Source organism: Xiphophorus maculatus, chromosome 16 (assembly GCF_002775205.1).
Source record: "Xiphophorus maculatus strain JP 163 A chromosome 16, X_maculatus-5.0-male, whole genome shotgun sequence".
NCBI classification, from domain to species: Eukaryota; Metazoa; Chordata; class Actinopteri; order Cyprinodontiformes; family Poeciliidae; genus Xiphophorus; species Xiphophorus maculatus.
Window position 1 is genome coordinate 18803532 of NC_036458.1, and position 24203 is coordinate 18827734.

Consider the following 24203-nt stretch of genomic DNA (forward strand, 5'->3'; position numbering starts at 1 on the left):
TCAATTCACGAAAACGTAAAGTGTGAATACAAGGTAAAAAAAAAAGACTTACTTCAACATAAAATCACTTTCATGCTTAAAAACATTGCACTTTAAACAATGTGAAATAAACTAGCTGACTACTGATAGTGTAGTGAAAATTTAAGATAATCTAGCAACGCAAAAAAAGAATCTAATTGTCCAAAGCGAGCAATCACAACCAAAACGGTCTCTGTGCATCATTTTGTTTTTTAAACAGAGTGCTACCAAAGTATGTGAATTTAGTCACAAAAGTGGGCACAGATGGCATTACATAAAAACATGGAGGTTAAAGTCCCTAAAGAGGGCAGAGGGACAGACATCTGAATGTGACTGCATGCTTCTTCTGTGGTTTAATGAGGCAGAAATGACTCCATGAGTGTGTCTAATCATGTGCACATTCAGTCCAGCAAAGACACGGCGGGAGAAGGTGTGTGTGACGCCTCTCGCTGGCCGTTGGGGGTGCGGCGCCCGCTGTTGTGATTTTAAAAACTACATTTCGCCTGTGCGTTTGCGTGAATCACTCATTGAGGATGGACTCTGGCCTGTCGTAACCAAAAAGCCGGAAGTCGGGCTCGTAGAGCTTGTAGAGCTGCCGGCGTGCCTCCACAGGCACCGGACCGAACCAGTCCGTCTCCCAGCTGCTCGCTGTCAGGTTCCTCTGCGAGGTGGGGAACTCCACCACATTGTCCACCCGCAGCAGGCGCAGCAGGTGCTCGGCGTCCTCCTCTGCCGTTTCCAGGTGGCCCACGAAGTCGTACTGGATCTGGCACGGGTGGCAGAGGCGGTACACCTGCCGCCAGTGCTCGTTGAAGGGCACGTCCTTCTCGGTCTGCGGGTCCAGGAGGTACTGGGTGAAGTGGGAGAAGGACGGGCGGTTACCCAGAGCAAAGGCCTCGTCCACGGAGGCGGGAGGCGTGGGCTGGTTGGCGTAGCGGCGCAGCATGACTTGTGCAAAGTGCCGGTAGAAGTCCTCGTTGCGCATCTCAAATTTGTTCCTGTAGGCGGAGATGAGACGCACAAACGGGTCCCGCACGAACAGGAACTTTGTGTACTTCTTCAGCTTCACCTGCCAAAGGTAGTTCCAGCATTATTTTAAAATACATCAGAAAAATACATATCAAGGCATATTCTACTACACATTTTAGAGTAAAAAATTCTCAGTAGTCAGGGGAAAAGTAATTCACAATGATCTGTTTTGATGTTTTTAACGCAGCCTTTGAAAGGAGGCCTTGATATAACAGAATATATATGGAGAGATTTTATATCTGCAACATAGAGGGTGACTACCTATTGCTGTGAACAAAATACAGACCTTTCTCAATGAAACAAGTCGAATGGATGCTAGCTCTTCATCTTGGGAATACAGTAATGGAGTGAGCGCTCTCACCTGCCCCAAGATCCTCTAATCATCATGTGATTTGTGAGAGTCACTAGGAAGAATCTCTCCTCTTCCACAGAAAGAGTGCTTCAATTCAAAACGCTTGTTGGCACACGTGATTGAAACGATGAATCGGATAAATCGTAACTATTTCATCATCAGCCAATTTAGTAATCAATTAATCGTTTTCTAGAGCTTACAGACTCAAAAGAGGCCATTTGTTGAAATAATAACAAAAATATTCAAAGTAGTGAAGCAAAAACTGTACAAAATATATACATTTTGAATTTAAGGTAACTATACAGATTCTACCCAGAACTCCTCAAATGACAGTTCTAGCTTAATCTGACTCAAATTCTGAAAAAAACTAAAATGAATAAAAATCTCCGGTAAAACACCTTCTGCATGCAGTTATTAATTACTTAATCGAACAATTAGAAAAATGTCACTTTATTGATGCGATGTCAAGCAGAAGGGACAGAGCTTTCCACATGTTGATGCTGCAGATACATCCCCTGCAGCAAATGATCAAGAGTTCACTAAAGGGTTTTAGGTGATAGAATGTTTATTTTCTTGCTTAAAAAATTTATGAATTGTTTATTTCCATTTTTTAATTGATTCCTAATATTGCATAAAACAGGCTAAGATGAAAACTCTTCAAAATGTTCACTTTTTTTTAATCCGATTAATCAGTTAATTGTCAGAATAACAAATAGATTAATTCATAACTAGAATAATCGTTAATCGCAGCGCTAGTGTTAAACATAATCTTGGCTTCAAGTGGAGGAACGACTTGAAGCTGTGGATCGAGGATGCAACAAAGTTTAGGGCGACGATGGGCGGCTCTAGTTGAGAGTTAACAGCCAGACCACTATGTTCACGACGTTTAGATGTTGGATGTGCTCAAGCGTCTGTTTTCTCAGGTAAGAAAATGCATTGTGACCATAACACAGTCATCCCAGCATGAAGTTAGTTTGGCGGTATTTCTCAGAACTGACCTTCATGAGGTGCTTTGCAAACTTGCCGTAGCGCTTCCAGAACTTGTTGAAGGTAAAGTGCATGCTGCTGTTGTGGACCAGGTCCCTGGGGATGGCCAGAGGGTCTCTCTGAGGAGCGCCGTCCTGCTGCAGGCTCTCGCTGAGGACGATCATGATGCGCTTCCAGTTGCTGCACGCCACCTGAAGTTACATTCACAGCAGAGAAACAGATCAACCCGATGTTATAAATGTGACAAAATGTACAACACTGGCTAACCACGTTGCATACCTTGGGAACATAGCAGTAGATAATGCCGTGTCTGTCATCCACAATGAGATGATCCAACTCCTTGTTAGGAATGTCATCAAACGAACGGTTTTTGCCCGGAAACGGCACGCTGTCGTTGGCGCAGACCTCCTGGAGTAACCTTCGCCTCTTTTCCTGATTATTCCATTTGGAGAAACAATTATGCGATAAATATCACATGTTGGTCTTACACTGATGACTTTAGAAAGGGTCAAGCATGAAAATTAAACACATTCAAAACAAGTGTTTTTATTAGAGGTGAACCGACTGCAGTTTTCTGGTCGATCGCAGATCTTTTAAAAGTCTCACCTGTCGATTCCGACCAATAGCAATTTCTTTTGTTGGAAAAATCACTAAATATAGCGAAAAGGTTGCTAAGTTATCCTTTGTGGAGATAGATAAGATCAGTGGGAAAGATCGGTTTAACATGTTAGTATCTGGTGATTGCAGATCATCCAACATTAAGGATATTGGGACAGATTTATTTACGAATAATTGAATTAATCGTGATTAAACAATTATTAAAATAATCGTCAACTACTTTAGCAATCGGTTAATCATTAACTGCAGTATACAGACTCACAAAAAGGCTCTTTGGTGAAAAAACATGTTAAGAACAACAATGCAACCAAAACTGTACAATATATACAGTATATGCACACATTTTGTATTTAAGATAAAATCATGTTTGTCTGTAAATATGTTTTACCCAAAACTCCTCAAGTGGCTTCTTTTCCACCTCTTTCCATCTGAAGCTGCCTGCCAACACCTTAGCTCACCTGTCTCTCCCGTAGCTCCGCGGCAACCGGCGTCAGGTGAATCTTCCACTCCCTCCGGGGGACGTAGCGCTCCTCTGACTTCTCCGACTGGTTGCTGGAGTCCACCGGCACCGTGTCCGTGGGCTCCCCGGTTCCGGGCTCCAGGAACTGGTTGACGAAGGCGTCGATGTCGGACAGGAAGGACGGGGTCCGGGTGGTGTGGGGCCTCGACTGGGGGGGCTGCGGGTGGGGGATCTTGGGGCCCAGGGACACCGGGGTGTGCAGGTAGAGGTGGGTGGCTCCCACGTCGTCCCAGTAGATGATGATTAGGAGGATCATGAAAGCCGAGCCCAGAACCACGAAAATGCGGAACATCCTGGATGTTCCCATAGTGACAGCTGCTTGCTACAGAGTCACCATAGCAACAGACTTATGATTTCGCAGGGCGTCTGCACAGCGTTGCCATGGCGGCAGATTATAACAGATACCTGCGTGTTTTCTCATGCACGGACCGGGGGACGTGGAGGCTCGGTTTTGCTGCGGGGCTAAAAGAAACCCAGAAGCTCCATGCGGGCGCGGTTAGGGACGCATCGGCTTCAACGGAGTCTGACGTCGGATCGGGCCAAACATGACGGGGGGACTGGAGACCGCCCGTCAACGATCTGCGGAGAAACTGACACAAAACACATGTTTGCACTCTTGAGAAAAAGTATCCAACGCATGCTGACAAATCCTATTAAATCACATCTGAATTGTGTTCTTTGTCTCTCAAAAAAAAAAAAGAAGAAAAATCAAGGTCACACAAATCACGGCAACACCATCAAATGTTTTCTGGTGAAAGATATGAGCAAGCTAATTGAGAGATTATTATGTTTCAAAGATAATTTTAGATGGCTTCATCAGATTTTAGATTTTAGCAAAACAAGCTCTCATTCAAACTATTCATAAGTAGGCCTGTCACAATAAATTTTATTGGACGATAAATTGTCCAATAAGTAATTGCGATAAACGATAATATTGTTGCTTTGAGACAATTTTCAAGAAATATAATGGTAAAGGCATAGTACTGCAAGAACATATTCTCAAAGATTGATCAATTTTCTTTATTTTATTCTACATTTAATACTGGAAATGGAAGACATTTTAAATATTTAAAATAAACAAATAAAATGAAATATGAAGTCTATGTAAACAAAATTGTCCTTGAAAAAAAAGGGATGGTTAAAACCAAAACACCAGATTGAAGACTTTTAACATCCACTTTTTGGAAGAAAGAGAAAAACGATAAATCATGCAAATAAAAATTATTGAACTCATTTGAATTTATCATGCGATTAACTGACTTATAGTTTGTGACAGGCCTAATGATATGTTCCTTCTTTTCTTTTTTTAACAGCTTTGCTTGTTGCTTTTAGTGTTTAAATAAAACAGCAGGTTTTATTTCAGAATAAAACCCGCCAAGAGATGTGAAAGTTTACTTAGATTACATTTTTTAATTTTATTATGAATTATTCCAAGTTATATACAGTTAAAACCAAACATTTACATACAGTAAATAAAAAGACACACACATATTTTCTTCCTCACTGTCTGAAGTTATGAAAAAAAGTTTGAGGAAGTCTCAGGCGTGATTTATGGTGAGGCTTGTGCAGAATTTAGCATTCTGGCCCCACACCGCTTCCCAGCAGTAAGATCACAAACGTTTGTCAGATATTTTCAGGTCAGGGGGACTCGGCATACCAAAGAGGGATACGCTGAAGCCCGCAGCAGTGTTTGCTTTAAATGCCACGCCCTCCTCAGATAATAAAAATGCCAGTGTGAGCCACTTTTGAAGGAGAGGCGGTTATAAAAGGTTTCGCAGCCTGACCTCGGCGCACGCTGCACGAGGGAGACACACAGATGCTCACTGTGCTCGCGTGCTAATTAGCTTGGAAGGGTCTGAAGTGGAGGCAGTGTCTGTTCCGTCCCCGAGTCGCATTTCCTGCATCTCGGGGATAATTGGGCTCCAGTCTTCTATACTTCTCCTTCCTCTTTGGATCAAAAGTCACGGAGCGTCACCCCCCCCCCCCAGCTTACTTCTAAACTTGGAGCTGTCATGCATCATGTTTCTGTACCTCCTCTTCCCCTGAAGCGAAGAGGCAATTATTGACATGGAAACGTCTGTTAGGAGGCAGCAGACATCTCTCCTCTTCCTCCCTACCGACATATCAGCTGCTGTCTTACTACATCGTGTTGTATTTATCATCGCCGTCGGCAACAACATAAGTACTCCGGTGCAGTTTGCATTTCATAGACTAGTGGCGCATCAAATAACTTGTCCTGGGTCAAAGTCTGCCCATTTTCCTTTGACCGGCTCGGACCAGGCAGGTCACGTTCTGTAAAATCCAAGTTTATTCTCAGTTTTTCCTGTTTAAAACTTGAATAATCCCATATTTCCAGCCGTCGAATGCATTAAGAAAACAATTTATTCTGAGTTACAGATTTTTGCTTGTACTGCATAAGTGGGGATAGCTGCAGTAATCTAACTATTTTTCTGTTAAATAGTTTAAATAGCCACCCACCAGGCTAAGCGTCATTTATTTAAGTTAAATAGGGCTTTTTATACTCTTGTAATGGTGACAGTAAAGACAGATTAAGCTAGGTTTAGAGCTGACACATTGGTTGGCTTCACACACACTGCCTGCTCCTGCACCTCTGAATTTTTGTATTTTTTAACATTTTTAACACAAAAATATGGTGCACCACTAGCTGACTGCCCTAGCGCCCCTACCACCGGGCTCAGCCACGTTTGTGGGGGAAACCTTGCAGAAGAAGAAAATATTGAAATAGGGCAAACTTGGTAAAAAAGAAAAAGAAAGAAAGCTGAAAATCTGAATCAGCACGGAAAAGCAGGATTAAATTAGGTCACAATAACTGACCAACTAGGTTTAAAAAGATTCAGTGATTTGAATTAGAGTTGGACAATATATCAAATTGCAATGCAGTTTTGTTGTGTGTGACATTTTAATAGCAAAGCACTCTTTGAATGTGTTATTTATAAGGATGTAATAACATTTCAGGGGGCATGGATTCAAACTCTGCATGTTAATAACAACTTCAGTTGATTGGACTTGCATCCTAATCTTTAATACTGAACTTTAATAACCACATCAAAGCTGTCATAAAAACATTATACTACCATCTAAAAAATATTGCTAAAATTACACGACTCATGTCCCCACAAGACTCTGAAAAATTAGTTCATGCCTTTGTTTTTAGTAGACTCGATTACTGCAATGGAATTTTCACTGGATTATCAAAAAAAGCACTAAGACAGCTCCAGCTTCTCCAGAATGCTGCTGCAAGAGTCCTAACTAAAACAAAAAGAGATCAGCATATCAGTCCAGCTCTAAAATCCCTGCACTGGCTGCCTGTTGCTCGAAGAATAGAATTTAAAATCTCCTTAATGGTTTACAAAGCACTTCATAATAGAATCCCAGACTACATTTCTGATCTTCTTCAACCATATGTACCACTCAGACCTTTAAGATCATCAGAATCAAACCTTCTAACTATTCCGAGAGTCAGAACTAAACACGGTGAAGCAGCTTTTAGTTTTTATGCTCCAACACTCTGGAATAAGCTTCCTGCTCACTGTAAGACTGCCCCTACCTTGCGTTTATTTAAAACAAGGTTAAAAACCTTCTTATTTGACGTTGCCTATTCTTAAATTTTTGTTTTTTTTTAAACTGTATTCAAAATTGTAATGTTTATTTTGTTTATTTTTAATCTGTCGTTTTTAACTTTTTTGTACAAGCAGTTTGAATTGTCTTTGGCTGAAAGTTGCTATATAAATAAAGTTGCCTTGCCTTTCACTGTCTTTAAAATCCAGAACAGTAGTGGGAAACAAAGAGACAATGTTAACAATGTTGCAATATTCATCAATAATATTAAAATTTGAATGTTTGTTGTTGTTTGTTTTTTTTACATCAGGATTAATGCAAATAAAATGATTGTGATTATTTCTGCTACTGTTATGAATGTGGATCCATAACACTATATTAAGAGAGATTTTAAAAAGCATCCTGGTTAGTTTTGTGTTTTAATTCTTCTAAATTGATTAGAGAATCAGAGTAAGTTAATTTCCCACCATACATTTTCAAAGAGCTTGAACTTTGAGGTCGTGCCACTCACCTTAGTTGATGTCTTTATGAATTTAATTTCCCACCACGTCTGTAACCTGCAGCTCCAGCCCAAACGGGAGCCTGGGCTGACCGCTCGGCTCACACGAATCCCTCCGTCCTGTCCGCAGCAGCCCTCGGCGGATGCCAGACCGGACACAATGCTACCTTTGACGGACGAGCAGCGCCGCGGGAAGAGGCTGTTCCCTCACGCCGGGAGCCCCGAAACCCCAACCCGCCCGGGACCCGCTCGGTTACAGCGTCGTGTGCGGTGCATTTAGGCGAACAAATACGACGAGCGGGTAAAGAAAACACCGAGTTTCAGTGGTCACGGTGGGTTTGTCGCGCTGTCAGTGCGCCTAACGGTCAAACAAGTCCAAAGCACTGGGGCAAAGGTGTATGCGGGGGGAATGTGCACCAAAATCTTATGATATTTAGTATTATGGTCATGTTTTTATATAAAAAAAAGTACAAAGATATTTAAGAACTAAACGTCCTTACCTCTCTTTTCCCTTTCTGCTCCTCTGGTCGCGTTAGCTGAGCCTGCCCTGTCGGCGCTCCGTGTGATGAGAGCCACCGTTTTTTTTTCCGTGGGAGATGGAGCGGGATCTCAGAGCGAAACACCGCGAGAGTTGGTAGGCTGAGGTTTTCTGCAACGTGAGCTCGTGAGGAGGAGATAAATTCACTTTTCTGGGTCAGCGCCAGCGTGACATTTCTCTGATCCGGGATGATTCACGTGTTCCCAGGGGGTTAAAAATAACTTTTTAAAAACCTGACTGCAACATTAAATGTAAAAAAAAACAAAAAAAAAAAATGACAAGAAATAGAGAGAAAAATAATGAACACTGGCAATCGTTATCTTGATTAGATGAATTAGGTGATACTGAAGACAGCTGATTCGTGTTGTAACCTAATCTGTGTGGGATCGGACATTGTCAAAAAATTTGCTTAGTGTAATCGGGTTTTTTTTTTGTCCTAGCAGCTGACTTTCTTCCTTAAACACACACAGACAGTTTTACAACACAAAGTGGGGGAGGTAGTGCACCAAATTTAGCATTTCTGCTCCATATACCTGATATGAGCCGCACTGGGAATATTTTCCCACATATTTTCCATGCATGTATGATTATTTGGGTTTCTTGGAAAAGTATGTTCCTCAAAATTCCCACTGACCTCTAGAGAACCACAATAAACACTTTAAAAAACGTTTTGATGCTTTTTAAAAATGCTTTTCTTCCTGTTTTACTCATTAAAACATGAAGATAGACATCAACAGTAATGTGTTTTCTAGGAACAAGTTTGGACAGCCTTCCTCCTCGTGTTACCACCTCGCTATTAATCTTCGGTGAGACGAGTTTGTGCTGCTCCTTGGATGATATATGAGGGTTTTCTTGCACGCGCTGCCTGTTTCAAGTAATTCTACAGATCTGGGCTTTAACTCAGTCCAGGAATTTCAATTGCTTAGTTTTCAGTCAGTCCCTGGTGAATTTTTTGGTATTTTTGGGGCCTTTTATATGTTGTAGAATCCAGTTCTGCTTCAGAAATATTTCCTTTACAAATAAGTTGCAGGATTTCTGAGCGTCTCACCAATCTGACAACGTTGCACCTTCAACAGCACTCCTTCCACTCATGCACTCAAAAAGGTTTCCTATTTGTAGCCTGTCTGCGTTAAAGTTAGTCAAGCAGCTAGTCAGAATTTCATCTTGAGATATCCTGTAGCTGTTTAGGCACATGTAGGTAATGGTTGTTGTTTTTTTCTTTTACATGTTAGGCTTGAAGTGCCTTGACATGACATGTGGCGGGAAAAAAAGAGACTTCTACTAAAAATAAATGCACCATGCCGTCTTTCAGATATTTATTTATAAAAGCTTCTGAAAACCCACATAATTTTCCTTCCACTGCAGTCATGCAGTATTCTGTTGGTTTGTCACATTCAGTCCCAGCAGAACACACTGAAGTGTGTGGTTGTAATGTCGTAGAAAGAGAAATGCAGTCATATTCAATAAATTGGAATATCCACTCCACTGAGGCTCGTCTTTTAGATTAAAAGTGGCTTTTGGAAATAACAATATTTAAGCATGTATTAAATATATTTAACCTTAAGCCCACATTTCTGTACTGAAAATGTCTTATCATTGTGTTTCAATTACCTGTAAGCAGAAAAACATCACAACAGAAAAAAAAAAGGCTTAAATGAATCATTCTGTGTGTAATTAATCTATATAATGTGTTTCACTAAATGAACTGAATTACCGAGGAAATGTAAACTTTTCAATAATTTTCTAATTTGTGGAATATGACTGGTTTTTACTGGATTGGTCTAACTGTTGTTTCTGTAATGACCCAACCTCGCCACTAGGTGGCAGTTTAATCTTGGTTAAAATCTACCATCAAACGCAAGCGCTGCTTAAAAAACATTTGCCTGCAGCACATCCTGTGTCAGATGTTGTTTTTTTTTAAATAAGGAAATCTTCACATTAGGGTTTTTTAAATCCGTTTATCTTTAGAAAATTGAAATACAATTTTACAAAATACATAATGCATTTGTTTGGGCCTCTAAGACGTGCCTCTTTGAGTCTGACTATAAATATAAAACGAGAGCTACAGTAGATTTACAAGTTTTGTGGCTTACTGCATTTAGCTACACACGTATTTAAATGTACAGACTGGTGCACAAGAGGCCTACAGCAGGTCCTGCTCCACCCAGATCGTCTTCTTCTGCTCCTCCAAAATTCTGTCCTTGATGACCCTTACCAGGTCCTCCATCCCCGTCCAGGAGTCGGGCTCCAGGGTGGCGTACAGGCAAGGGATGGTCTCCAGCTCCTTCTCTTTCGCCCGACACAACCTCACAAAGTCCTCCTCTGACTCCACGCGCAGAGGCAGCTTCCTGTGTGGACAGGAAACAGGAAGGAAGCAGCATTGCGGTGGTGAGTGCGGTGATGTTTGGAACCCAGTATCTCTGATGCCGAGATCGTGTGGAGCTGCAGCGGCCCGTCTAATTCAAAGACGTCACAGAATCCACCCAGAGATACGTCAGAATTTTTTGGTAATTTTACTTAGAAACAGCAGAACCACGGAACAGACCTGTTTTTGGGGGTTTATTTTTAGAAATGGTTGCATTTGCCCATTTGTTTTATCTACTTCATCTTTCCAGGTAGCTCAAAAAGAAAGCATCAAACAGAATCGTCAAAGTGTGTTCTCTCTAGTCTCCAGCATGGAAACATTAGCTCATTACAAGAACTGACGTGTGTTTGGATTTGGAAAAAGAGGTTTCACTGCACAGGCAGAGAGTTCGTGTTCGACTTACCTTAGCTTCTTGACATTTTTCTCACAGATCTTGACATAAACGATAATGGGGTAGATTTCGCTCCGTAGAAGGTCCTTGACACAGCTCAGCTCGGCCTCCAGCAGGCAGTGTTTACCCTGAAGAGGGGTAGAGAGGAAACGAGGCTTGAAAACAAGTCTACAGGAGTGGTGGCAAACGGCGTGCATCTAATCTATCTGTAGAAGTTAGGAGGTGCTGGTTTGCACTCGTGAAGGTGTTGTAGTCTTCGTGCACACGCTGTGTGTGTGAAAGTTTGCGTTTTCTTTAACAGAAAGGCCAGTGGGGGAGCGTCAAGCTAGTCCTCCACTCTTTTGGTGAACTGATGCAGTCGTTTTAAAAGACGCGCTGACGATTAGGGCCATTCCATGAAATAATTACTATGCAATAATCTCTGTTCAATCAGCCATGGCAGACCAAGTGTCTTGTTTGACATTTGTTCTGAAAGTCCCCTGTTCCTTCTTTTAAAAAGGGGGAAAAGATATTTTTAAAAAAACCTTTTGAGCAGCATGACATCAACTAGAAGCTGATATGACTTGGCCTCCAAATATGGCCCTGAGAGGTTCATGGTGTTGGAGAAAGGAAGTCCGATTCTAAACTAAAAAGCAGATCAAATACTGTCCCGATTCCTTAAAGCCTTCAAAGTATCCATTTAGCTTAGTGTCAACTAGGAGTCTTCAAATCACAAACCTGCCTCCATGACACTTTTTGCATCACAGTGAGGCGCTAACATCCCCTTGGCTCAACGTGGAAGTACAATTTGAATAATTAATTAATTTAGTCCTTCTCCTCTCTGGATTTTCCTACATGTATTTTTTATTCTTGTTTCATAAAAGACAGAATGATTGTAACCTGTGTCCGTCACTCATTGTGACCCATCTCAGAATAGGCTTTCTTGGTTTACTGATTCAAAGAATCAGAGAAACTCCTGCTAATATCTGAAAAATGTTTACAACTTGCACAAATACACAACATAGTGTATCTCCCAAACTCATCATTGATGCAAAAATATAGTTTTATTACATAGTGCTTTATACAAGCCTGCCTGAAAACATACACGATTTCTGAGAGGTTTCAACAATTCAAATTTAAGACTCCTTCAGACATTTTTAAGACCATTATCAAAGAAATGTACGAACTTCGTCCAGCCAAGTGCTTATAAATTTGCACTTATACATGACAGATTTAAAAGAACAAAAGCTAGCTAGCTAGCATACCTGTCATGCAACTTGGAAAGATAAAAAAAAATCCGGCAAGAAAAAAAAAACAATACATGGAATATCCATGATTATATAGTACAAAATGTAACACCTATTATGATTAACTACTCCTTACTTTTATAAAGGGGCAATAATAGGCAGTGATGACATCGGACAACTTTATTCAGTAACTAGTCACCTAATGCGTTGCTATTTCAAATCCAGTAGTCAGATTACAGTTACTTATCGAAATCACTTTGTGTTACTATTTTCTTTTGTAATTTAATTTTATTTCCTCTAAGCGTCTTGGCGAGTGACCGCCGTTTCTGTGTGACAGCATCAGCAGCGACAGAAACATAAACAATGGAGGGAAGAGGGAGATGCGCATTTTGTTGCTGGAAAAACTATTTTGAGTTTTGCACGTCAAGTAAAATTATAATAAGCGGCTTTGGGCTCGTTTTTGTCTAAGGTCCGTAACGCAGAACCTGGACGCTGGAGGGGTGGGGGTCTAAAATCCTATTTATAGTTTTCCAGACAATAGAAACACACACAAAAAAAATTACAAACATTTTTTTTGTACTGTTGTAACCATTAAACAATCTCCCCTTCAGTTCAACCATATAAGTGGAGACACATTGTTGATGTTACCATTATAAAATAACTTGCAATTAAGTTTTGGCAAAGGTCAATGTAATTTTCACAGGTGGCAGAGCGTTGCTGTTAGCAGCTGCTGAAAGTAACTAAAAAAGTTACTTTTAATGTCACTTAGTCACTTTCCAAATCAAGTAACCAGTAGTCTAACTAAGTTATTTTTTCAAGGAGTAATCAGTAATCCGATTAAAGTTACTTTTACAAAGTAACTATACCATCACTGATAATAGGTGTTTCCCAGGCACCTAATACTGGTAATTACTTCAATACTATCAAGTAACTATGCTACCATCAGTTGTTATAAAAATGCCATATATCAAATATGACTTAAAATGAATTTGTCTTAGAAAATTAACACCTTGAAATTGTGTCTCTGTTTCTTTAAAACCTCCTGCTGGTTCTGAAACTCCTCTTGCAAGAAGGCATCGCAGCATTGCTCCCCTATTAACCCTCTAACAACATTTTTCCCAGCGTTGCTCTGAGAAGTAGCTGCTATAATGAGATGCGCAGCTCCACCAGGTGTTTGCTAACTGCTGCTGGCTAGTCTGAAGGAGCTGAGTGGGTAAGTATCCAAGTATGTTTTTGATGAGAAAACAACACTACAACTCAACAAAGTTGATTTGTCATAATACTGCCCCTTTAAAGTCAATTTAAGACATTTTAAGTGGACTCCTTGCATTAATAACCTCAACCTACTTCTTGAAGGCACCAAATGCAGATCGGATAAACACCAACCTTGGCAGCGACAGCTTCGATGATTTCCTGGGTGATGCATTCGAATGTGGCCTGCTTCTCCTTGTAGTGAATGAAGGGCTCCACGATCTGTTTCAGACGAAACTCCTCCTTAGTCAGGGTATCTGGACACGGAGAGCAAAACGAAAAGACGAGGGGGAAGCGTGAATTGAACGTCACACGTCGTGTAAATTTGTGGAGCTCACAATGGGACGCATTCACACCGTGCTCATTTGCTATGCCGCTGCACGGCATCATTTATCACAAGGAACAGAAACTTGAGGTTTTCGCCCAGGGGACTCTCCACGTCAGAAAGTCACAAAACAGACTCTTGACTCGCCAGATGTTCAACCTTCACCGATAACTTGCCTGACGGCCCCCTCCTCTGTCAGGAAAAGGATGATTTCCCACAGGACAGGGAGGGAACATTTACAACATCTAAATGTTGTAAATGTTTTTTTACAACATTGAAAAATGTTGTAAAAAAACAACATTTTTACAGTGTAGTGTCAGCGTGGCGTCTAAAATATCTGTGTCATTGTCACTGCAGTGCATCGTCACGCTGGTTATCAACTAGGCCATCTTCTGTGCTGCGTCTTTTTCTATCTCTGGTTACACTTCTTAACTTTTTCATCACAGTGCAGTACAACACATAAGTTAAATCCCCACGGTGGCTTCTGTTTCTCTAGCATTCACCCACGCATCATACAGGCAGCAACACACTGGGATTACACCCAGTAATCCCAGTGCAGGGTTAAAAGAACAAAAAATCCCTTCACAGACAATTAAGTGACATTTCTTACAAAGACTTATACTGCATGCTGTTGATCAGACACTAACCCGGTTTGCAGATGTTAAAGTCCATGGCTGCGCCCATGTTCAGTATTTTCTGGATGATGGTTTTGGCCAGTGCGGCCGGAGTGAAGAGAACCGGTCTTCGCTTTTGGGTCCGCTGAGGCGTGACGGGACTGTAAGGGATCAGGTTCAAACTTCTGCTCAGTTCGTTGTCGGGGTCAGCAGCGTCTGCTTATAGGTGACGCACAAGTACAAAAGAGAAAGGCGTGCATTGAGAGACCCTGTTTCTAGAAGGAAAAGCTGTTTACAACCACAGTCTGCCTTTGCATCGTTTTGTGAAGCTGGGTAATTTTGTAGGACTCTAATAATTGTTGCTTGTAGACTCAAAACAATAAAATAAATACTTCTTTTCTGATACTTGAATTCAATTCTATTCAAGTCAATTCATCGTCGTAGAACCAATTCATAGCATATCAAGGCACTTTACAGAAGAAATAACTTCAATTCAATCACACGTACACAAATAGTATCCTACTTGTCAATGAGTTAATTATTGAAAGCAGTTAAAAGTTTTTATCTAAGGATTGCATCGGGTCACTGACTTGCGGCATTCGTCAAGTTAAGTCATTTCAAAGCGAACTTTTGAAATGACTTAAACTTGTTTCAGTATTGGTTAAACATTTAAACAGTGATTTGATGTGTAAAACGCAACATGCTTCATCATTACTAGGGCAGTAAAGGAATGAGAGAGCACTTTTACTTTCCCCAAATATCTTCTTTTAGGGACAAATGGGAAGGAATTGTGAAAGTTACCAAAACTAGTCTCCTAGTTCGACATGTTTTATCTCAGTCTTATAAAGTAGGAGGCTTGTCTACCTAATCCCGACGGAGGAAGACACAACATAGTTCATGTCAGGACAATGACGGACAGCTGGAGCTGATTCAGCAGCCATAGCAACAAGGTGTTGTTTGTGAGCATAAAGTTTTTCAGGATATAAAATGGATAAGCAACCCATGTTACCATGCTTTTTCCTTTTTTGTGTCATCTGTCAGTATAAAATGGTCCAAGCAGTGCTCTAACAAATTAAGTCAACAACTGCTCTCTCCAAATGTTTCTGTTGCATATTTGCTTCTGATAGTTAGCGGTAGCGCTCTGATTCATATAAGTGACAGATTGTATGGCAGTATTTTACATCGCCTTCCACCCACCATGTGTGTGGGACTAATTAAAGTGACTTTTAAGAAAAATTCACTGTGGACCCATTCAGAAAATTTAAATAGGACAATAGATGTTCTCCAGATACTAATGCAATACACAAACAAATATTCTGAACACAGAGAAAATGAACATGTAGAAAAGTGAGACTTTCAGCTGCTTCCATTCACTGCTGCTCATACGAAATGAGCTATTCTAGAGAAACACTCATTAGTATAAAAGTTAAATCTTGGAATATCACTGCTGGTCAGAATAGGAGCAAAAATCACAATGTAAATCTGAATACTGAGTTTTTCTCCCCATTGGCGGGTACGTAGTGTTTGCATGAGCATAATCTTTCTCTAAACTTCCTCTCTTCAGTGGACAGATTGCTATTTTGATCTTTGCCCTATAAACTCACATTCGAGCTGAGTACATAGCCACCTACTTTTGTCTCAATGTGGCCATTGTGTTACGTGTTTATGTGGGTTTGTTGTTCTTTCCATAACGCCGTCCCTCTCTGGCTGCTTTCCGCTCCTTGCTCTGCGTCTCGTGCCAGCTTTCTCTTTCTTTCTCGCTTTTTAACATTTGCTGTGCATTTCTGCCATTTTGGGGCAATTACTTTGAAACTAATAAAAATAATCAAGCCTGATTCTTTCTTTGCCGACTGAAAGTTGGCGACAAAGTATGTTGCCATATTTAAACGTCTTATCATAAAAGTACCGTTCTTCTGCTTCACTGTTCGGTCTGGACATTCGTTGTGATCAGGATTGTCTTTTTATGATTTATGATTGTATGTTCTTTCACAATATTCACAACTTTGCGTCAGGAGATTTCTTGGATTAAAGAAACTGGTTGCATAGAAAGTGTTATTCTTTTAACCCTCCTAGTGTTGCAACCCTGTTTCAGAATTGGTTCAGAAATGAGCTGTCTCTCTCTTTTTTCTTTTGCATAAAAATGCCTTCGCAGCTCTAATTGATGTCACTTAGCTATTTCTACACATACTATTTGATGTAGCTTTATTCAGTCGGATGTTACGTAGGTGCCACCTCTTCCTGCTTCTCTATCTCAGCGAAAGCGCTTGATCTTTTTTTTTAATTCTTGCAATCTTTGGAACGGCAAACACTTATAACAACATTTCCAATCTGACGTTCAGTGAGCACCTTCGCTCATGTTTTTGTGCCCAAAACAGTGCGTTAAATGTAAATACTGTATTTTCCGGACTATAGAGCGCACCTCACTATAAGCCACATCTACAAAGTTTTTTTTTTTCAACTGGAAACGTACATATATAAGCCGCCCCAGGCTATAAGCCGCATGGTTCTAAGTGTAGGAAAAAAGTAGCTGCTTATAGTCCGAAAAATACGGTACTTATGAAAGAAATAGCTATGATTTGGAAAATTAAGCTTTTCAAGAAGCTTCATTATATCTTGCTTTATCCTGTCCTGTTGGAAGATCCTCAGATCAACCAAATTTCAAACAAACTGTCACTATCAGTTGAAAAAACCCCCAAAAACACAAAGGCTCATGAACTTGAAACTGATGCTACCGCAGTGTCACTGTCCACAGCGAAGAAAGTTTAACACCAATATAAACATAAAATCTATTTCTATATCGAAGATGTGTTAACTGAAATGAGGTTGCCAACCAAACAAATTTTTTCTAAACACCTCACCTTTACTTTTCTGCTGGTTAAAATGTAAATGCAACCCAGCTTTTCAAAAGGATCCAAAAAAACATCAAAATAGTTTTTTAAAACGGTAAAACAAGTTAATATTGGCATAAAAGTACTGAAAGTCTTAATCTGACTTTCAGTAATGATGAATTTACTTAGCGCCATAAAGACATTAATTTGTCTCTCCACAATGTTTCTGGTATTTATCTTCAAATCTCACCACTTCTCTGCTGTTTTTCAAATTAACTTCCAGAACTGCTCAAAGACCCTGAAACATGTCCTCCATTTTGACCCTCGGAGACCATTTCATCTCACCAAGATGAATGGAGTCCGCTTCCTTCCTCCTCCGACTGGGTGTTTCTGCTATTCAGAGCTTCGTTGTCATGGTTACAACTCTTCCCCCCCCCATCTGAATGTTGTGAAAGTTCAGCTTTCATCGTCTCCGCGATACGACGCTCATTTCATCCAACATGTCAGCGCTCACACTTTCATTGTCCGCTTTTTTTTGTTTGTTTGTCTTTTAGGGTAACACATTTTGACTTTCGAAACGGCTTCGACTTCATCGTTCTGTACTAGCATCAGCTTGGGCCAAAGATGTCTAAGCACCCTTGCTGAACTTCCACTTCCTTTTTTATTTATCTAACCCAGCAGCTCCTTTTAGAGAGGTGCCGCCTTTTCATATCAAGTGATAAAAAAAAGAAAAGAAAAAAAAAAACCCAAAGCATAAATTCACACTTAGGCTTCTTTATGTGGTTACGACTTCGAACATCCCTCCTTGCAGTATCTAATCTTAAACCGTGACCTTAGACGCAGTTCAGACAGCTTTACTGTGACTCTTCAGAATTGCGTCAGTTTCCTTGTTGGTTCTGAAGAAGAGTCGGTTCGTCCGCGACGCTTCGCGCTCACCTTCTTGCCTGAGCACCTCGAAGCTTTGTCTTGCTAGTGTTGCACTGCCAGTGTTGATGATCCTCACGCGCTCGTTGCTGTTCAGACGCTTGTACTTGATATCCACCCTGCTGACAAACTAGAGTGACAGAAGGCCGCAGTGAGTCTGACGGGGTTCCTTTAAGGGGAAAACAGTTTTTGCTCCAGGCATTTTACAACCAGCTGCCTTCACTTTGATTAGCTGACATGCAAACTGATGGAAAACTAAGGCAGCGAATCACAGTGAACGCACTCCCAATGGGGAAACGTGGTGGTGGAAGCATCATGCTTTCCTTCTCTAGAGACACCGAAGCTGGTCAGACTTAATGGAGAAATGGACGGAGCTAAATGCACAACAGTCTGAGAAAGAAACGTGTTGGAGGCTGTAAAGGCCACAGAGCAGAGCTGCAATGCTCAACAGTACAAACCTAAATCTTTTTGAGAATCTGTAGCAAGATTTCCACATTTCCAGATTTTTCTATTTGTAAAAAAAAAGACTTAAAAACTCGTCAGACTGTCAGCACCAGACGTGTTTGGACTTTATTACCTGCAGGATCTGATTGAGGAAGATACTGGCTCTGGACAAACGAGGGCTGGCCTTAAGATCGGGAGGGGAGCCGGCCTCTTCTGGCTGTAAACTGCTCGCCTAGGCGCACAGCATCATAACACAATAAATAACAAATAATTAATATTGATAAAGTCACAGTAAAGATGTGGCGCAAAATAAAAAGAAAAAAAGATTGAGATGCAAGAAAGATTTTAGTAAAGATGCTACAGACTGTCAGAGTTTGGTCTGAAAATGTATATTGGTGTCAAAAGTTTGACGTTTTTAGATTTGGAAAAGTTTCATAATTCTCTGAGCAGCTTAAACATTTGAGAAAAGACACAATTTAGGTGAGATTTAAAAAAAAACAATTGAGAAGCAACAACAACATGGAGAAGCAGCATTCAGCTTCTCTAATCTTGAACAAAAGTTCAGAAAACTGCAAAACTGTCGAAACACCAGTGTCCATTAAATCAAGGCTGAAATCCCACCTTTGGTCAACAATAACTGGAACAGTGATTAATATATGTAATGACGGTTGTTGCTTGTTTGGCCATTAAGTTATACAAATGAACTAGACTTAAATCAGACTTAAATTATTATGTTGTTGTTAATTTGTTGTTGTCTCTGACGACAGCTGAAGAGATAAATCTGGTAGATCCTTACCCTGCTGGTGCGTTGGCCTTCATTTTCTTCCTTCCCTCCTCGACAGACGAACTTCTGAATCTTTACCAGCAGCAGCTGCTGAGCTCTGCAGTCACACAAAAACACTCGTAAAGCTCTAAAAATGCAAGGATTTAAATCAGCGCTGAAAATAAAGCAGAGCTGTGAGAAAGTATTTTCCCCCTTTACAGATCTCTCCTGTATTTTGCCCCCTTTTTTGGCACAATAAAATGTTTCAGATCAATCCGATTTTGATACCAGACAAAGGTAACATGACTATTAAACTATCAAGATCACTGCTCCCAAAGCAGCAACATTTGTTCTGTTCCTGAACTTCTGTAGATTGGGGGGCAATGTGTTGCTTTTCGAGATCTTCCAGCCTGCTTCCTGTTGCCAGGTAGGTCCCGGTGAAAGGATTTCCTCTTTATAGGTCTGGATGTGGCTTGTGAAACTCAAACACATCACTTAATTTGTGATTTAGCAAAGGAGCCCATTACATTTTCACATCACTGTTTCAATTTGTCATTAGAAAAATGCTTTTTAAATTTATATGAGTAATTTTTGTATAATAATTTGAAAGATTTTGATGCAAAAAAGGAAAAAAATCTTAGAAGAAATATTTAAGTAGGCCAAAATTAGTCATGATGACTAATTTTGCTGGACAATTAATTGTTACTGCGATACACAATAATAATAATTGCTTTCGAGACCATTTGCAAGTAATACAATGTTGATAGCATAATAATGAGAGAAAACCCTATTAAAGATCAATAAACTTTACTTTCTAATAAAGATTTGACACTAGAACAGGAAGATATTTTTAAATACCCAAAATAGATTAAAAAAACAATCAAAACAACAAATAAAATGGATACTGTAGTTTCTGTAAACAAAACTGCCCTTCTGGAAAAGGTGTAGTGCAAAGGAAAATGTAAGAAAATATTACATTTATCACGCGATTAATCGATTTATTGCAATAGGATTATTTTTGAAGTGGGCAAAAATTTTCTACGGCACTTGAGAAATATTTAGTCATAACCATCAACTCCTGCTACAGATTTTCGATCGAACAGATTATGTGAGAAATGTTCACTCTTTGGAATCAAAGCGCCACACAAAGCTCTGATCTACACCTTTCAGATTGTCTGACAGCGTCTGAGTTTGGGGCCTACCGCGAGTTGCTGGGTATGGTGCCGCGCTCGGCCAGGTCCGTTCCACTGTAGGGGTCGATGCGGGCGCACAGCCACTCGCAGCGGCCCTGGTGCCTGGTGTCCAGAACGTGCACCACCTCGTCGCAGCGCACGCTCAGGGAGCAGCTGTCCGACTGTCCACAGATGTTCAGGTTGACTCGGATGTAGAAGGAGTCTCCAGACGCCAGCGTGCCGTCGGACAGGTTGCTCTGGAGCCGACGATAAGCTGGAGAATGGGCATTTAGCTTATTTAATATAAAGCTGTGAAGTATGTCAGTGTAAAGGCTTGATCTAAGGAGACGTAAAACAGCTACGGGGCTTCAACAGGGGACAACGCTTTGGTACGTTCATTGGTTTTTAGGGCCAAAAACCAAGAAACATAATAAGGTGTTGTTGTTGGTGTGACAACAAAAACCCAAAGAAAACGCCAAATGCTTGGTTGGTTTTCTAAATGTTTCCAGGTCGGCTCACCATATAACCAATTTTGGAATTCAATTTTGTATCAAAGCCATGCTATTTCGTCTCTGTTTCTGAGCCATACACAAGCCAGTTGTACCGCGCTACTTGAGTAGCTAAACCGTACAAACAGACCATAAAATTAACCAAAACACAACAGCACGTTTCTTGAACTGAAAAGCTTCTCTCCTTTGCCTGCACCATTTCAACTGTTTCCACCTGGTGGCAAACTGTCTGAACTCTAGGTGGCGCTTATTAAGAACCAGGTGACTGAATTTGTGGCTAATGGTTCACTTTTGGTGTATGTAATAAAAATGATGCCGCATAAGAGAGATTTATACTAATCAAACAAATGGCTTGACATTGAGTCAGTCGTCTATCCACTTCTCACCTAGAAGGAGCGAATGACGCAAGTCGGCAACTCAATACAATCTACTGGGTCTCCTTAGGTAGAAAACAGTTTAAACTATTTAAATAAAATGGGAAATTGTCTGCATTGTTTGACAACTATATAAATTGCAATGCATGTAGTTAACTTGGAATCTGCATGTCTGATTGGACTGATGTAGCTTTTCTGTGTTGTGAAGAGCTGCTACAAATGCGTGATTTTACTGGCAGAATTGAATAAAATAGGCTATTATATGACTACTGTGTTTGCCGTATTTTGCCGTCACTTGACCTGAAACCCAAACTCTTGGTGCTGCTCATCAAAAACAAGCAATTCGATCTTCAGCCTCCTGCGTGATTTTACTGGCAGCCATTCTTGCATTAGTTTGGCGTGGAGTCGTTTAGATAGTAACTTCACTGACTCGTTTTCCGTCGTAGAAAAAACAAAATATACCAACAAAATCACTTTTGCATCCTCTTCTTAATCTAAATGGTCGTTGGCTGTGACTCACTGCGAGGGACGTCGTTACTGTGTTGATACGAACACACGTTCCGCTACACTGTCTTCTTAAACCCAGCTGCCATTTATTTAAGCTTCTACAACTCTCAACAATAAAAATGACTTACAGTCAAAACTGGCTCGATAGTGCAGCTTGATTGGTCCAGAGCAGTGCTGCAACGTCCAGTGGGCTTCTTCCTGAGTGCTGGTATCCAGTGGAAGGCTCTGGCTTTCCCCTCTTACGGATCCCTCAAGCTGGTTAGTCGATCACAGAATAAACAGGGGTTAGAAACCCATCTTTGGGTCTCATAGATTACAGCCACAGTACATTGAAACAAGTAAAATAACTTGGTTTGTGATGTTCCCGAATAAATCCTTGACGACCTAATAGATTTTCACCTCATATTTGACTCATTCAACTTTCAGGATGAACGTTAACTTCTTACCAGCAAGAGGAGGTGGCCTTCTCGCAGCCCTGCTCTCTCGGCGTTGGACCCAGCCTGAACCGACGAGATGAAAATCCCGCTCTCGTTGCCACCGACCAGCGTGACGTCCTTCAAGAGGTTGTCGCCTTGCAGCGCCACCTCCTGCACCGGCTTGATGGTGGAGCTGATTCTGGAGAAGGAGGACAAAGACGGGCGAAACGGCCTGCGCGTCCACCAACACAGAAAAAAGGGGTTATTGGTAGAAGATTTTTTTTTATTTTTATTGAGTAGATGGAAAGTTACAGAATACCTCTCCAAAGAGAACTTCCTGAAGATATTGTTGACCTGCTCCAGATCATACGTGTCCATTCCCTCCGATTGGTGGGAGGACGACGACGAGATCACAGAGTTAGGACCATCTTCTGAGGCAAAGCAATAAAAATCAACACACACACACACACAGAGAGAGAGAGAGAGATCAATCAAGATATTAATTTTGAAAAGATGTTTTTTAGAGCACTATGACCAAATTAATCATTTGTGTTATTTCTGAACGTTTCATTAAAGCACATTACCATACTCCATTTCCATGTTGTCGCTATCAAAGTCGGAGAGGCTACAAAGAAAACAGAAAAAAAAGGCTTTTTTTTTGCTCTCACTTCAGGAAATGAGAAATAAATCAAATTAAATTCAGTGAAAACTGGTGGGATTATAACGACCTGCAGTAAAATTAAGATAGCTGTACCTGCGGAGCGGGAAGTCGTTTTCTTTTTCCCTCTCTCGTCTGTACAGCGACGCCTTCTCAGGAGGCTCCGGGACGATGGACATGATGCTGTCGTTACGGAAACGGAGCTGAAGTTTCAACAGAAAGAAAAACACCGAATCAGTTCAGACGACAAAGGTCAATTTCATTCACTCCGATGTTCAATTCATTTAATAACAGCAGAATTCATTTCAATTAAAATCTTTAAAAATTAATTTATTATTAAATTGAATAAATGTTACTAATAAGTTACATCATCAAAGTGAAATAGAAATGAAAAAACTCCAAATAAGTTAAATTAAATAATATTTAATTGTTTTCTAACAAACTTAAATTGAATTTTAAAAAATCCCATTTTAATTGAATCACTCACATTAAAAAAGCAATTGATTTACATTTCATTCAATTTATTAGATAAATTCCAAATAGTCTAATTTGATTTTAATCAATTAAAGGTACGCTTTATTTCATCTGAAATAATTTTATTTCACAATAATTTCATTTACAATAAAACCTATTAAATAATTTTTAAAAATTGCATTAAATTAAATTAAAATGTAGTTTGTACATGCTCAGTTGCCCCCTCTTTACCATATTTTGCCTGCACTGCTCCAAGGGGTAGATGTTTGGTAGGGATGACGGAGCAGAGGGCCCTGGCAACGTGGGGGAAACTGGGAAACTGGGCGACGGAGGGAGAGAGTTGTTGTTGCCGTTGACGTTTGGCGTCTGAATCTCTAGGAAATCTCCGTTGACTGAAAAGTAGAGATAAATAGAGAGTTAAACCAAACCAATCGACTGGCAGTGTTGCATTACAAGCTGAATCCCAACATCCTGCGTACCTGTACGATGGCTGGCGTCTGAGGTGATCGGACTGTCTCTGAGCCCCAACACTGGAGACTTACATCGGAGCTAGAGACAAAATGATGAAACAATTATTCTTACTACTCCTTTTTAACCAGCTTTGATGTCTGTTATGTTTTTTTAAACAAATGAAAGCAATAAAAAGTTGAGGGATATTAACACAGTTCAAGTTCAACCAATTATTTCCAGGTGGAAAAATTATTTAGATTTCAAATGACTTCAAAACGTAACTTGTGTTGCATGTTTTGTTCCCCCACTGAACACGATTATTTCTCTTTTCAAAAAAGAAGCGAGTTGCTTTAAATAAAATGAAAGTGCAGG

At 40.4% G+C, this 24203-nt stretch overlaps 2 protein-coding genes across 6 annotated transcripts in view; both read right to left on the bottom strand.

Annotated features, from left to right (window-relative positions):
• Positions 1-358: 358 nt before the first annotated feature.
• chst12 (carbohydrate sulfotransferase 12) lies at positions 359-8184 on the bottom strand. 2 transcript variants are annotated; one of them, XM_005806056.3, is made up of 5 exons: positions 8103-8184; positions 3463-4114; positions 2666-2818; positions 2398-2577; positions 359-1087 (listed from the first exon to the last, which is right to left on the bottom strand). In XM_005806056.3, the coding sequence occupies exons 2-5, from the start codon at positions 3829-3831 to the stop codon at positions 539-541; spliced, it is 1251 nt and encodes a 416-aa protein (XP_005806113.1). In that variant the 5' UTR covers positions 3832-4114; positions 8103-8184; the 3' UTR covers positions 359-538. The 2 variants fall into 2 exon arrangements, with proteins under 2 accessions (XP_005806113.1, XP_023205191.1); XM_023349423.1 differs by lacking the exon at positions 8103-8184 and adding an exon at positions 7615-8084.
• Positions 8185-10083: 1899 nt separating this feature from the next.
• card11 (caspase recruitment domain family member 11) overlaps positions 10084-24203 on the bottom strand; it is a 34223-nt gene continuing 20103 nt past the window's right edge. For 3 of the 4 annotated variants that reach the window (XM_023349429.1, XM_014471409.2, XM_023349428.1), the window contains exons 11-25: positions 23861-23930; positions 23613-23773; positions 23004-23110; positions 22834-22874; positions 22569-22680; positions 22280-22481; positions 21962-22088; positions 20474-20717; positions 19305-19389; positions 18642-18740; positions 18077-18194; positions 14346-14528; positions 13509-13630; positions 10909-11024; positions 10084-10488 (exon numbers count right to left, since the gene is read on the bottom strand). In XM_023349429.1, coding sequence (XP_023205197.1) covers positions 10284-10488; positions 10909-11024; positions 13509-13630; positions 14346-14528; positions 18077-18194; positions 18642-18740; positions 19305-19389; positions 20474-20717; positions 21962-22088; positions 22280-22481; positions 22569-22680; positions 22834-22874; positions 23004-23110; positions 23613-23773; positions 23861-23930 — 1992 coding nt within the window. In that variant the 3' untranslated portion in view covers positions 10084-10283. The remainder of the gene's footprint in view (positions 10489-10908; positions 11025-13508; positions 13631-14345; positions 14529-18076; positions 18195-18641; positions 18741-19304; positions 19390-20473; positions 20718-21961; positions 22089-22279; positions 22482-22568; positions 22681-22833; positions 22875-23003; positions 23111-23612; positions 23774-23860; positions 23931-24203) is intronic. The other variant, XM_023349430.1, reaches the window with a different exon arrangement.

Coding starts and splice junctions, on each gene's coding strand:
- chst12 (XM_005806056.3), bottom strand. CDS start 3,831: ATGGGAACATCCAGGATGTTCCGCATTTTCGTGGTTCTGGGCTCGGCT. Junction 2,578..2,665: donor TCTACTGCTATGTTCCCAAG/GTATGCAACGTG, acceptor ATGTAACTTCAG/GTGGCGTGCAGCAACTGGAA. Junction 1,088..2,397: donor TTGCAAAGCACCTCATGAAG/GTCAGTTCTGAG, acceptor TACCTTTGGCAG/GTGAAGCTGAAGAAGTACAC.